Source organism: Lethenteron reissneri, chromosome 2 (genome assembly GCF_015708825.2).
Source record: "Lethenteron reissneri isolate LAM-NWPU_2019-01 chromosome 2, ASM1570882v1, whole genome shotgun sequence".
Lineage (NCBI taxonomy): Eukaryota > Metazoa > Chordata > Hyperoartia > Petromyzontiformes > Petromyzontidae > Lethenteron > Lethenteron reissneri.
This window is the reverse complement of record NC_083780.1, coordinates 12,951,916-12,965,451: the sequence shown is the minus strand read 5'-3', so window position 1 is coordinate 12,965,451 and position 13,536 is coordinate 12,951,916. Positions and strand designations below refer to the sequence as shown.

Genomic DNA, 13,536 nt, shown 5'->3' with positions numbered 1-13,536 from the left:
CCGTCACCGGTGTTGGCCATGAGCAGGAATCAAACTCAGGCCTCCGGGTTCGGAGCGCAGCGTGCTAACTGCTATGCTACCGGTCCACACACAGAAACATATACGGACATACAAAGACAAACATCACCCATATAGCCTTCAACATACTGTTGGGGCAAGTGCTGTTAGCGAGTAGCACCTATAAAAGCCGCGGTGTTTACATGTATACCGCACCAGGTACATGACTCCTGTGAGGCTGAATCGACCTATGGGAGGCCTAGGACCGGTTTACATAATCGTCACTTGTGTTGGCCGTGAGCGAGAATCGAACTGATGCACTCTTGTTTGAGGGCGATATTGGCACATAAAATAAAGATTGATTGGTTGAACTTGAATCGTCAGGTTCACAGCACGGAGCGCTAACCACGGCACTTCCGCTCCCACCACATACGCACTAACCCGTGTGTACGCACAACAATAAAGGTTTCACCTTGTAACGTGCCGCACACTCTTGAGAGAGAGAGAACGACTCAATGGTGCGAGGAACTACATACAAGTGGGAAGGCAGCAACCACGTAGTCAGCTGGCACCAAACAATTTTCCAAGCTCTGCGGTCCTCATCATAACATCAAGATGAGGGGTGCCATGGTGACGAGATGTTAACTACCTCGCCCGGTATACAGGAGGTTGTGGGTTCGATCCTCACCCTGACGGCTGTATAATTGAAGTTTGCATACTCTCCCCGTGGTTGCGTGGATTTTTCTCCCGGTGCGTTTAGAGTATTTGGCTGCTATGAATTTCCACATGCTAAGCCAACTGCGTTGAGCTATCATCTGTGGCCAGGTCGCTTCTGAAAAAAAAGCTAGAAAGCTCACTAAGAGCACCTCCTGCATACGAGGCGAGGTACAAGCGGTTCCTCTTTGTCCAGGCTTGGTCTGTGGAGTAGGTGGCAATCCTATGTGCGATGCTAACATTGATGTTAATGTTGATGCTAAAGCTGATGCCAATAACGTTGGTGCCAATCACGCTGATGCTAACGCTGACGCTAACATAGACGCTGACGCTAACATAGACGCTGACGCTAACATAGACACTAACGCCGATGCTCCTCACGTTGATGTCGTTGTCAGTCCCCGGTGAGAGGCCGCCCCTGGCCGTGATGGTGTTTCTCCATGGCGGCTCGTTTTTGGACGGAGCGGGTGGCCTCTACGACGGCAGTGCCCTCGCCGCGCACGGGGACGTGATCGTGGTGATCGTCACCTACCGCCTCGGCGTGCTCGGTACTCACCACCTCATCATCTTCATCATCATTGCCATCCCCATCATCGTCCTTATTATTGCCATATCGCACCACCACCTCCCCCCGACCAACACGGATGACAGCTGTACTACCCGGCTTCGCCCGGGACTTGGATCCACCACGCCCGGCCGCCTTTGTCTCCCCAGTGGCGATGTTAATACGCCACACCAGTTACTCGTTTTGAGGCTGAGTCCCTCCCTCACCACTCTCCCTCCCTCACCACTCTCCCTCCCTCACCACTCTCCCTCCCTCACCACTCTCCCTCCCTCACCACTCTCCCTCCCTCACCACTCTCCCTCCCTCACCACTCTCCCTCCCTCACCACTCTCCCTCCCTCACCACTCTCCCTCCCTCACCACTCTCCCTCCCTCACCACTGTCTAGAGGACGTGAAACTTTGATGAATTTACCTCAGAGTCGCGTGGTGGGTGTCGAGGCCTAGCACCGTGCAGAGCCTCCGGCCTCGCCTAAATTGCCCACCCGGCTGAGGCTGGGTATGGGTGCCGTTCCCCCCCCCCCCCCCCGCGCTACAATAATACTGTCTAATCGCTATAATTTTATAATCTACCGACCCTATAATAGTAATTGCACACATTGTGGTGGGGGGGGGGAGTGAAGAGGACGTGAAACTTTGATGAATTTATCTCAGAGTCGCGTGTTAATGCGCTGCGCCTATTTTTAACGGGAATTAAAAATGGCGTCCACCCCGCGGCGAAGGCGTCGCTACCCGTTGCCAGGAGCAACCGCCGTCCAATGAAACTGCGTATGGTCCGGCAACACACAGACACACACACAGACAGACAGACAGATTCGCGATTTTATATATATAGATGGGCGTGTGGTACAAATGAATCGGACAACATAACAACAGACGAGGCAGACGATACTAAACGCGGCGGCGCTAAACGACTCAACAAAAAATCACTTTCTTGAATTGAATGTTGACCCCGTACTGCGTGACCCCTCGCTGAAGTCCAACTCCCGCCGGCCCGCAGGTTTCTTCAGCACAGGGGACTCGCTGGCGCGAGGCAACTACGGCCTGCTGGACCAGGTGATGGCGCTGCGCTGGGTCCGGGAAAACGTCGGCCACTTTGGGGGTGACCAGGGGCGCGTGACGCTCGTGGGCACCGGCACGGGGGCCGCGTGCGCCAGCCTCCTCGCGCTGTCGCACCACGCTGAGGGTACGGACACCGACACCGCCACCGTCACCACGGGGAGCGTCGCCCCTCCACCCCCTCCATCCCACCGACAACTTCACCACCGGCGCTATCGCCACCTCGGTCAACACCGCCAGCGCCACCGCCGTTCACTCAGCCGCCACCGTCATCGCGGAGAGCATCGCCACCACCCCCCCCCACCCACCGACATCACCACCACCATCGCTATCGCCACCTCGGTCATCACCGTCAATTCAACGGGCGTTTTCTCAGCCATCGCCACCGCCAAAGTCGCTGCCGTAGCCAACACCAGCCAGCCCTTTTGACAGCCACCGCCACCACCACCATCACCACGGTTTTACAGTAGAAAGTGTTGCGGCAATGGTTACAGGTGAGAGTTGGGGGTAACAGTTTGCCCCCAAAATTTCCATCGTGCATTATGGCCTTTACTAATCAGATTCCAAGGACCTTCTAACCTGAGGGTGCCACAGTGGCGACATGTTAACTATCTCACCTGGTATACACAGAAGGCCGTGGGTTCGATCCCAACATTTATGCCTGTATGTTTGGAGTTTGCATGTCTCTCTCCCCGTGGTCGTGTGGATGTTTCTCCTTGTCCTCCAGTTTTTCCCTCGATATTTAGAATCAACACGCATTTAAAGTATTTGGCTGCTGCTATAAATTTCCACGTGATAAGCCGCTTCGTTGAGCAATCATTTGTAGGTCAGGTCGCTTCTGAAAAAGAGCTCCATAGCTCAGTGGGCCTTACCTAGTAAAATAAAACATCGTTTTAATTTTGTTTACTGGGTTCAAACACCCCTCATTTACACGAAGTTAGCAGTTCTTCAAAACCATCCTTGGTTTAGGGCTAGTCTCATCCCATCGCCCCACCCCGCCCCTAGGCCTCTTCCAGCGCGTGATTGCTCAGAGCGGCACGGCCCTGTCCAGCTGGGCCCTCAACCATCGCCCTGAGCTGTCGGCGGCTGCCCTGGCGCGCTCCGTTGGCTGCCTGCGGCCCCTTCCACCGCCCCCGCGGCACCGCAGCTCTGCGCCTCACCGCCAGCAGCAGCAGCAGCGGCAGCGGGACGTGACAGTGGTGGGCCCGGCTGCCATGGCGTGCCTGCGGCGCAAGTCAACGGAGGAGCTCGTCGAGGCGTCGGCCTCGCTCTCTGAGTTTTCTTTGTCGTCGTCGTCGCCGCCATTGTCGTCGTCGTCCTCGCCGCCACCGCTTTCTCCGTTCTCATTCTCGCCTTCGCACTTCCGCTCCGTGTTCGCGCCCACGGTGGACGGGGAGGTGATCCCAGACGACCCGCGCGCGCTGCTCGAGCAGGGAGAGTTCCTCAACTACAACACGATGCTGGGCGTTGCACAGGCCGAGGGCCTCCGCCTCGCCGAGGCCTTCCTGGAGCCCGACGAGCGGCCGGCCTTCAGCCTCGGCCTTGGCGGCGGCGGCGGTTTTGGCGGCGGCACCGAGACGCAGGGCGGCCTCGACGGGCGGAGCGCAGCGGTGGCAAAGCCCGGAGCAAAGGTAGCCGCGGTGGAGTCGCGGAGGCCTGCACTTCCGGGGGCTCCCCCCGCCATCCCGGGAGCCGCTCCGGTCGTCCCGGGCCCCTACGAGGACCGCAACCCGGCCGGAGGCGGCGCCTTCTCGGCGGCATTCTCACGTGCCGTCGACGAGCTGGTGGACGGGCTGTATGCGGCGGAGGTCGTGGGCGACGGTGGCGACGACGACGACGACGACGACGACAGCGACGACCAGGATTCGGAGTCGCCGGGGACGGAGGCGCTGCGCGAGACGGTGCGCTTCATGTACACGGACTGGGCTGACCGGGACAATGCGGAGATGCGGCGCAAGACCCTGCTGGCGCTGCTCACGGACCATCAGTGGGTGGCGCCGGCGGTGGCCACGGCCGACCTGCGCAGTCAGTTCGGCTCACCGACCTACTTCTACGCGCTCTACCAGCGGTGCGACGGGGAACCCACCCCGTCCGTCGGTGCCGGCGGCAGCACCAGCAGCGGCGGCACGACCGGTGTGAAGGATAGAGGTGAGAGCAGTGACGGTCAGTGACGGGCAATAAAAGGAAAAGCTTTGCGAACACTCTAGATTCCGGGGTCGTCACTCAAGTAGCAGTGGTACATTCGGGACGTCGCAGTCAACGTTATGCCACTGCGGTGAAGCCAGTAAGGGCCCACACCTGACAGGCAATTGCAAGGTTTGTTTTTTGTCTCGCTCTCTCTCTCATCAACGAAGCCTAAGATGCATCTCCAGACTTCTAGGGGAACATTCGCCCTGAGCGCTTATCTGCAAAGAGCGCTTATCTGCAAAGATAAGCGCTATAATTAGGATTTTTTGTTTTGTGTTGTTATTAATAACGAGTTATTCACTCTGATTAAGAGTAATATGAATAAATGTTGAATGTTACATTAGTATGGGGATTAGTAGAGTACTGTACGTGATGAAAACTCTGATCCCGATGTGCGCTCATGAGCGTGTGCTTGCGCCCTCGTGGTAACTACTGTGTAAAAAGAACTTCATAGCTCATCAGATTCCTCCGGTGTTAATACAGATTCTGATCCTGAACTGAGCGAGAGCAGGGGACACGATTTATCGTTCACGTTTGCTAATGGACTGCTTCCTAAGTGGTCGATTACATGGGGCTCCATTAAACGTGGCGGCTGGCACCCTACCTCACGAAGGCAGGAAACCCCCTAAAATGCCACGCCGAGCGTGACACGTGGTGACGATGCCGATGACGTCGCCACCAAAGCCCCGCCCATCGCCTCCCGTCACGCTCAACTAATTGTTGATGAATCGAACCCATAGTCGGTAGAGTAATCGATTACTTAAATAAAGGGATAGCCTAACTCTAAACTGTAGCCTTCTTTCCTCATGCTCAAGTTCAACGTACGGTGCATCAACATACATGCCCTCCTTTCCGTTACTGCTCCTGTCCCCCTTCACCATTGGCTAAGGCGAGTGACTGCTGCCCCCCCATACACCTCCATCCAATTGCAGCCCTTCACTTTACTCGCTCAGCGCCTCCCGCGGTCGTTGTTGTCGTTCTCTCGCTGTCGATCAAAGGCGGGGGGGACTCGGTGGCCTCGAAGATCTTGACGGCAGCGTCGGCGCCGTCGACGCGGGCGGGAGCCGTGCTGGCGCCGCCGGCGCTGGTGGGGGGAGGAGGAGCGGCGGCGTCGTCGTCGGCGGCGGCGAGGCCGGCCTGGGCGGACGCGGCGCATGGCGATGAGCTGCCCTACGTGCTGGGCGCGCCCTTCCTGCGCCCGTCCTCGCGATTCTCCCGCATGTTCGCGTGCAACTTCTCGCGGGGCGACGCGGCGCTCAGCGCCACCGTCATCGCCTACTGGAGCAACTTCGCCAAGAGCGGGTGAGGGGGCGCCTCACCGGCAGCTTCGGCTCCACTTGCAAATTAGCCCCGATGCTAACCCCAGCCACAATAGCTCTCGCACTGGGGTCAGCAACCTGGGGCTGTGCAGGACTGCTTCGTGGCGTTATTCATTTAGGATCGCCGCCCTCGTGCTCACAGCGCTTTGTGGCCTTGAGAATACCGAATTGGAAAAAAACATTACTCTTCTTGTTATTTTGGTTGCTGACCTCTGCTCCAGCGCCAACGCTTGCCATATTGGCACTCGCCCTGACAACCCGTGTCATTCTAGCGCTTGCCCTAGGCGCACTTAAGTAGTAATGTGAAGTGGTCACGTGACCAGGCTTCATGCACCCTTGCAGCACTGACCTGCATCGCACGCACCCGCACACAACCATCTGATGTACCTGTGTATGTATGTATGTACGTTGAACTTCTTTCAGCCCGTACGTAGCCAACTGTGCCAATTGGAGGTACGGGGAAAGAACAACAAACGAAACACAACAATCAGTTTTAAATAAATTAGTATTCAAAGTAGAATTTAAAGTGCATAGCTTTCAGTGACTTCCTAATAGTGGAAGGAAGAGCGTTCTAGGCGGCCGCAGGAGCACATTTGTGTCCGATGGTTAGCCAAAAAGAATGGAAGTGCATTCACACATTAATGAATAAAGAAATATTTATAACGAGCACATTTTCACGAAAAGGACACTTTCAGAGACTCTGTGCAGCCAGGCTTGGTGTTCTTCCTCATACGACCGATGCTGGATTGGACGCGGCTTCTGCTGTTGCTGTTGTTGCTGCTTCTGGGAATGCTGCTCTGTGAATAGCACAGTTTTGGTTCGAGGGAGGGGAACAACGAGCGGGCTGAGGGATGAGGTCTATAGTAGTGTCCGGGGCTTGACTGTGTTTGAGGAGGGGGCGGCCAGATAATGTGGAAGGCTGTGGAGAACAGTGACAAAGGGCGACCATCTTGAACTGAATCTGCAGACCAGAGAGAGGGGGGTGGGGGCACTTTCGCTGATAAGACATCATCAGTGTGAGAGCCGCCACACATTTGAAACCATTGGGGTTTGACAACATGATGGGGGTGCGTCGGGGGAGGGGGGGGGGCGGGCGCAGTTAAGGCCATCAGGGTCTACCAGTGGCCCGCAGGCCTTGCAATGGGGAACACTGCTGTAGACTGACTGATGATGAGGGCAGCCAGGGCAAGGATTTGAGCGTGACGAATCGTTTTGCCTTTGAAGCTTTTCATCGAGGTCACACGCACACACACACATCACTATGGACAACTTTACTCTTGCTGCGTCACGCTGGCTGTTGTAAGAGCAGCTTAACAGACCTTGACACCCAGATGCCTACGTGCCCCATTTTCTCCCTCCTAATGCAGCGACCCCAACCGCCCTGAGATCACGGATGACGACGATGATGACATCGATGGCGGTGGCGGCGGTGGCGGCGGTGGCGCCGGCGGCGAGGACGGCATCGACGGTGGCGCCCGCTCCAGCATCTTCGTCGAGGTCCCCTGGCGCCGCTACAGCCCCCGCGAGCAGCACTACCTCCACCTGGGCCCACGGCCGCGCCTGCGCGAACACTACCGCGCCAACAAGGTCGCTTTCTGGCTTGAGCTGGTGCCGCACCTGCAGTACATGGCCTCCTCCTCGTCCACCTCGTACGAGGGCCGCCACTTCACGGGCTTCGGTGCCACGCGGAGGCCGCCGGGGGCCGTTGGCCGCCGGGGCCCCTCGGGCACGGGCCACGGCACGACGAGGAGGCCCAAGGGGCCGGACCGTGCCAGCCGCAAGGACAAGGGAAGTGTGGACGCACCGGGCGGCGGTGGAGGCTCGACTCGGCGGCAGGAGGGTGGCACCGGCGGCGGGATCGAAGGCGGCAACGAGGCCGGGCGGGACGGCGACGCGAGCCAACGGCGTGACTACTCAACGGAGCTGAGCGTCACCATCGCGGTGGGTACGTCGATGCTGCTGCTCAACGTGCTGGCCTTTGCCGCGCTCTGCTACAAGCGCGAGAAGCGGCGGCGCGAGGAGGCGGGCCTCTACCCATGCCGGCACGGCCACCAGCGAGGGGGTAGCCTCGCGAGCAGCGTGAGCAGCGTGGGCAGCCACCGCACCCAGCAGCACAACCATCACGGCGGCGGCAGCAACCTACACCGCCACCACCGGCAGCCGCAGCACCAGCAGCAGATGATGGTGGACCCGCACCACCAGCACCTTCATCGCCACCAGAGTGAGCCGAATCTGGGCGACGATCAGCACCATCTGCAGGAGCAGCAGCAGCACCGGCGAGCGCTGTGGGGCGACAGCGACGATGAGGGGGTGTTGCCCTCGCCGCTCGACGTCGAAGGCAGCGGCGGCGGCGGCTTGTGCGTCGGTGGCTACAGTGCCAGCGCGTGCCGGGTGCTCATCCACGACGATGACGATGTCATCGTCGACAACGGCGGCGTCGCCGACAACAACGAGGAGGACGACTACGAGGAGTACGAGTACGACGAGGAATTCCGCAACGGCGCCGGCGCCACCTCCTCGCTGCTCTTCCACCATCACCACCACAACAACAACCAGCAGCAGCAGCAGCACCAGCCGCAGCAGCAGCAGCAGCGTCAGCCACGGCGCAAAGCGGCAGCCATGATGAGGAAGAGGAGGTCGCTGACGACCACCACCACGATGACGCCGCAGAGCGTGGTGGACTACTTCCCCGACGAGGTGGCCGTGGTGGCCGTGCCGGACACGTTCGAGTGCCCGCGCGACTACGCGCTCACGCTACGCCGGTCGCCCGAGGACCTACCTCTCACGCTGGGCCTGGGCCTCGGCCTGGGTCTAGGGCTCAACCACCAGGGGGGCCACGGGCACCACCACCTTCACCACCACCAGGGACTGGCGCCGCACGCGGCCAACGTGGCCCAGGGACCTGGCGGCCTGGCCCAGCAGGGTCAACAGGGCCAGCAGGGCCTCCAGTACCAGCACGGTCCGGTCGGGCAGGCTTTGCCAGGCGGGTTTGGGGAGCAGCACAAAGTCCGCCATTGTTGAGTGTGAGGGCTGTGGTGGTGGTGGCGGATGTGGTGGTGGTGGTGGAGGCTGGCGGTTGTAATGATCGTGGCGGTTTGGGGGTGATTATGGTGGTGGGCGGTGGTTATGGAAGTGGCGGTACTGGTGGAGGCTGCAGGTAGTGGTAGGGTTGCCACCTTTGAGGTATAAAAACCAGAACATATCATAGGATCAAGGATATCTCACGATGCCATAGGAGGGGCAAACTACATGTAAATGGATTGTCTTGCGTGCTGTATTATTACAAAAGCTGGGTCTTTTAAATGTCCTGGGAAGACTTACATATTTCCCAAGACAGCAACTTCAAACAAAGGATGTCCTGGGAAAACCAGGACAGGTGGCAACCCAAGCTGGTGACGGATGTGGAGGGTGTGTGGTGCACGGTTTGCCATCTCGTCTAAAGGCCCGATTTTTAAATAAGGCGTGGAAAAGAGCTTTACCCCTATATAAATATTGCAGGTGGAAACCAGGCGGGAGGACACAGTGAAGGGTAAAGAGTTCCAATAATGTAACGGCAAGGAGTGTGAGGGAAGAGGAGGCAGGGTTTCCAAATTTTTGTTTTAACCACACAGGCCTAAACAAACAAACAAACAAAATGGCTGCTTTTGGGCATATGGTCATGTTTGGGTACAGTCCATGAGCCAGGTCCAGATATTTGACTTGTTTGGTACCATAGCCTGCGGTGGCATCGCTTTCTAATTGCTCGATGTGGTCAAGTAAATTACGTGAAATGTGGAATTATTACAAAAATTCACTCCTATCTGCTGTATACATAAATCGGCATGACTGACGCTTTGATACCATGGGTGGTACCAGTTTGTGCTCTGGCCCATTGACCGAGTGTGTGGCGTTGATCTTTGAGAAAAGAGAACCAGACTCTCCCAATGGTTCCCAGAGAAGTGGGGGACATTGAATTGTATTGCAAATGGGCCAGAATAGTAGAGGTCCAGGTACAGCCGGCCTAACTAACCCTAGGTAGGTGGCAACTGTGATTGTGTTTGGGCACTGGTGCAGTGTCAAGCGCAACACGCGACGATCCGTAGCAATCTGATTTTCACTCCTGCTCGTGATGCCGTATCACCATTACCGTCATTGTTGCCATCGTCGCTGTTATAACAACCAGCAGCGGACAGTTTTAATTTGGTCCTAACCTTGGTTAACTCGATAGGAACATGGATATCTCACCTGGGGTGTGGTTGCAGAAGTTTCAAAAGGTAAAAAAATATTAAATGTCAAGTTACACCCCCCCCCCTCAACAATTGTGTCAACTCTCTATCAAAAATGTAGGTTAAATTTGCAGTCCCCAATATTACAATGTTCCTTTAGCAAAAATCGAATTAACACACAACACGCACACGTACATACATACACACATATGCAGTATTGATGTCCTGTGTCTGAGTACATGAACAAATATTCACTAAGCAGAATGTAATCGTACTCTACAGTTTAATGCTAATCCATTAACATAATAACTGGTGTTTTGACTAGTTACCGCTTCGTAACCACACCAAATGACTATTTAGAATTGATTATTTTGCAAGGTGACAACTGACGTGTTGATGCGACTTTTTACGACCACAGCGATCAACTGAACGTTTGCAATCTGACCCTTGACCTTTCATCAGCACCGAACGAAACGTTTACAAAGTTCACTCGTCGTCGACTGACTCGTTAGCCGCACGCGTAACTCTTTAAAAAAGTAGCAGTTGTCCGATGAGCGGGGAAAGTGTTACTCGTACAAAAAGTAAGTTCTGAAAGAAAAAAAATGGTCAAGACTAATTTTTTTTAAGTGCTGTTAACACTGGAACAAATAGTTCACTTTTGCCCGGCTAATGCATTCATTCGCTCGTGAAGAGCTAAAGCACCCCACACACACTGGGTGGGTGGTGTGGGCCGGGAATGAACATCGGGCTGCCCTGCGCGCGATGAAGCCAGCTGGGCGACGCACCACGGGGGTGGTTTTTTGGTGCTGTTCCTTGCCTTGACAGGTGCTCGCTCACAGCACGTGTCTCTGTCAAATAGAGGTTCTTCCCCTTTAGCGCGGTTGGCTATGTACGGCGCGAAAGAAGTTCAACGTACGTTACATACACGCAGGGGATAAAGAATCACAACGTCTCCCTGCTCATTTCCCTTTCTGGCCCCCGAGGCTGCGGTGTTAATTCCACATTCCCAATGCCAAGGCCGTCGTCATCATCATCATCATTGTTGTCATCAGCCATGGTCAAGCCACTGCTGGATGGAGACCTACCCAAGCCACCTCCATCTCTCACGATCCTGAAATGTAACGATCCGCCAAGCACCTGAACACGAGGTGATTTAGTTGCTCCATCTCCTCCATGGGCGTGCCATCGCACACGTTCTGTTCCATTGTTGTCACTCCGTCGTGATCATTCGGCTATCATCCCTTCAAGCCGTGACATGTCCTGCCCAAGCCATCTTATCTTCACAGTTTGAATGAGTGGTGGGAATGGGACGTCGTGGTTGGGAGTGAACATTTGAACCTCGACTGCATTCCAGAAGGAATCAAGGATTAATCTTGTTTTATATGACTCACAGATAGACCCCCTAGACTAAGAGAGAGAGACCCACCGACACGCACAGAACCCCACAGACACGAATAGAAGCTTACAGACATGCACAGAAACCAACAGACACACTCAGATACCCACAGACACGCACAGAGACCCACAGACACAGCTCCACAGACATACAGATACCTACGGACACGCACAGGGACCCACAGACACACACACAACCCATAGATGCACAGAGACCCACATACACGCATAGAGACCCATAGACCCACAGACAGATACCCACAGACACAGGCACCCACAGAGACACACAGGGACACACAGACACACACAGGCACCCACAGATGCATAGAGACCCATAGACCCACAGACAGATATCCACAGACGAGCACAGACACGCAGAGCAAAGCTCCCCCCCTTCCTCGTTCTCCCCTCCCCCCCCTCAAATCTAGTGTATGGTCCCAGATCTAGTAGCGGTGGTGGTGAGGGGGTTATTTATGAGTTACTTTTGTAGGAATCACTTATGAGTTCCCCCAATCATGTCTTCCAATGTCCAGCCCTGGTTTCAATGATATCATCACCTGACACATCCAAGTGTTCCTGTTTCTATGTCTCAACGTGAGTTCAAACATGCCCATCTCCACACTTTTTGGCGCACTTTCAAGTTTTCGTTAACAAAAAAAAACCACAATGACCATGCTTCTGAACTCTTTGTTTTCGTAGGCAGAGTGCACATTGATGAATTGCTTTTCTGCTTAGGATGTACGTGTTGTGTGACTTCACACACCAAGGTCGGCTTGCCAACAGCACCCCAACATTTTCCCACCGGTGGGATTAATCCCTTTCAATCCTATTGTATTTAAATTCCGGATTCATGCAGTCAGATTATGTGCTAACCAGTGTAATCCTATTAAATCCTATTGTATTCAAAGACTGGATCTTCGGAGTGAGATTATATGTGCTAACTGGTCTAATCCCGTTGGATCCTATTGTGTTCAGAGAAAACGGACGATGTTAGGGTAACGCTGCAGGGTTGAATTAGTGAACTTGCTTCGAGGTGTTAATATTGAATCCTATTGCATTTAAATACTGGGGGATTGTGTAAGCCAGGCTGAAAACCGTCGGTCGTGTTAAGTAGGTTACTATGGCGTTGGGTTGCATGAGACAGTCTAATCCCTCTGAATCCTTCCGCGATATAATAGTGGTGTAACACGAAGTGGTAACCGTCAAATTACGTTAGCCGGGGTAATCCTATTACTTTGGGACGTTAGCCAGGGGGGGCAAAGTGTCTACCGTGAGGATGAGTAGTTCTTTGATGTCGTCTCCCCGCGGGAGATGTTTTCTCACACGGGGTGGGTGCCCTGTTCTTCGCCCGGTGACGCGAACGCACAACTATGATTGCAATTGGCAACGAAGATTTTGGAATAAGCAAAAACACATCCTTCATCGCAAAGCCCCTAGAAATGTCACCCTAATCCCACCATAATCCCAGCCGTGAAGCCATACTTAAACTGTACAACTCACTTTAGGCTGAGTCGTCGACCTAGAGTGGAGGGGCAGGTCAGGTTCAGATAAATACCAAGTGGCCCACCACGTATAGGAGTCAAACTCGGAGATTGTAGTGCAGTGTGTGAATTACTGTCACCTCCCCACCCACCTTCCTTCCCCTCCCTGTGTAGCTACACAGACGTGTTGAGGGCAGGTGCTGTTAGTGAGCACCTAATTCTAGATTTAAAGCTTTCGTGACTTCAAGGATTCATATTCTAAGGTTTTTTCGGTAAAGTCACGTAGGTAAAAAAATTAAAATTAATAAAAGTAAAATAAAATAATATAAAAAAATATTTAATTTTAATTTAACTTTTATTAATTTTAATATTTTACCTACATGACTTTACCGAAAAACCTTAGAAAAGTGAGCACCTATTAAGACAGGCTTGGCATAGGAGGCGGGTGGGGTGGACAATTCCAACATCCAGCCAGCGCTCTCATCCCAGTGCTGATGTTGACAACGCTTGCAGCCCTGGGACTCCTTTAAAGGCTGAGTGGATCTAGAGGAGGCCCGGAACCAGTTCTCACATTTGGTGGGAATCGAATTCAGTTCACGGCTGTTTGTAGGGCAGCG

At 54.6% G+C, this 13,536-nt stretch overlaps 1 protein-coding gene across 1 annotated transcript in view; it reads left to right on the top strand.

The window, feature by feature from the left end:
- LOC133343042 (neuroligin 4-like) overlaps positions 1–12,345 on the top strand; it is a 41,228-nt gene extending 28,883 nt beyond the window's left edge. The window contains exons 5-9 of the mRNA XM_061552493.1: positions 1,110–1,259; positions 2,274–2,459; positions 3,338–4,480; positions 5,518–5,821; positions 7,206–12,345. Coding sequence (XP_061408477.1) covers positions 1,110–1,259; positions 2,274–2,459; positions 3,338–4,480; positions 5,518–5,821; positions 7,206–8,859 — 3,437 coding nt within the window. The 3' untranslated portion in view covers positions 8,860–12,345. The remainder of the gene's footprint in view (positions 1–1,109; positions 1,260–2,273; positions 2,460–3,337; positions 4,481–5,517; positions 5,822–7,205) is intronic.
- The last annotated feature ends 1,191 nt before the right edge of the window (positions 12,346–13,536 follow it).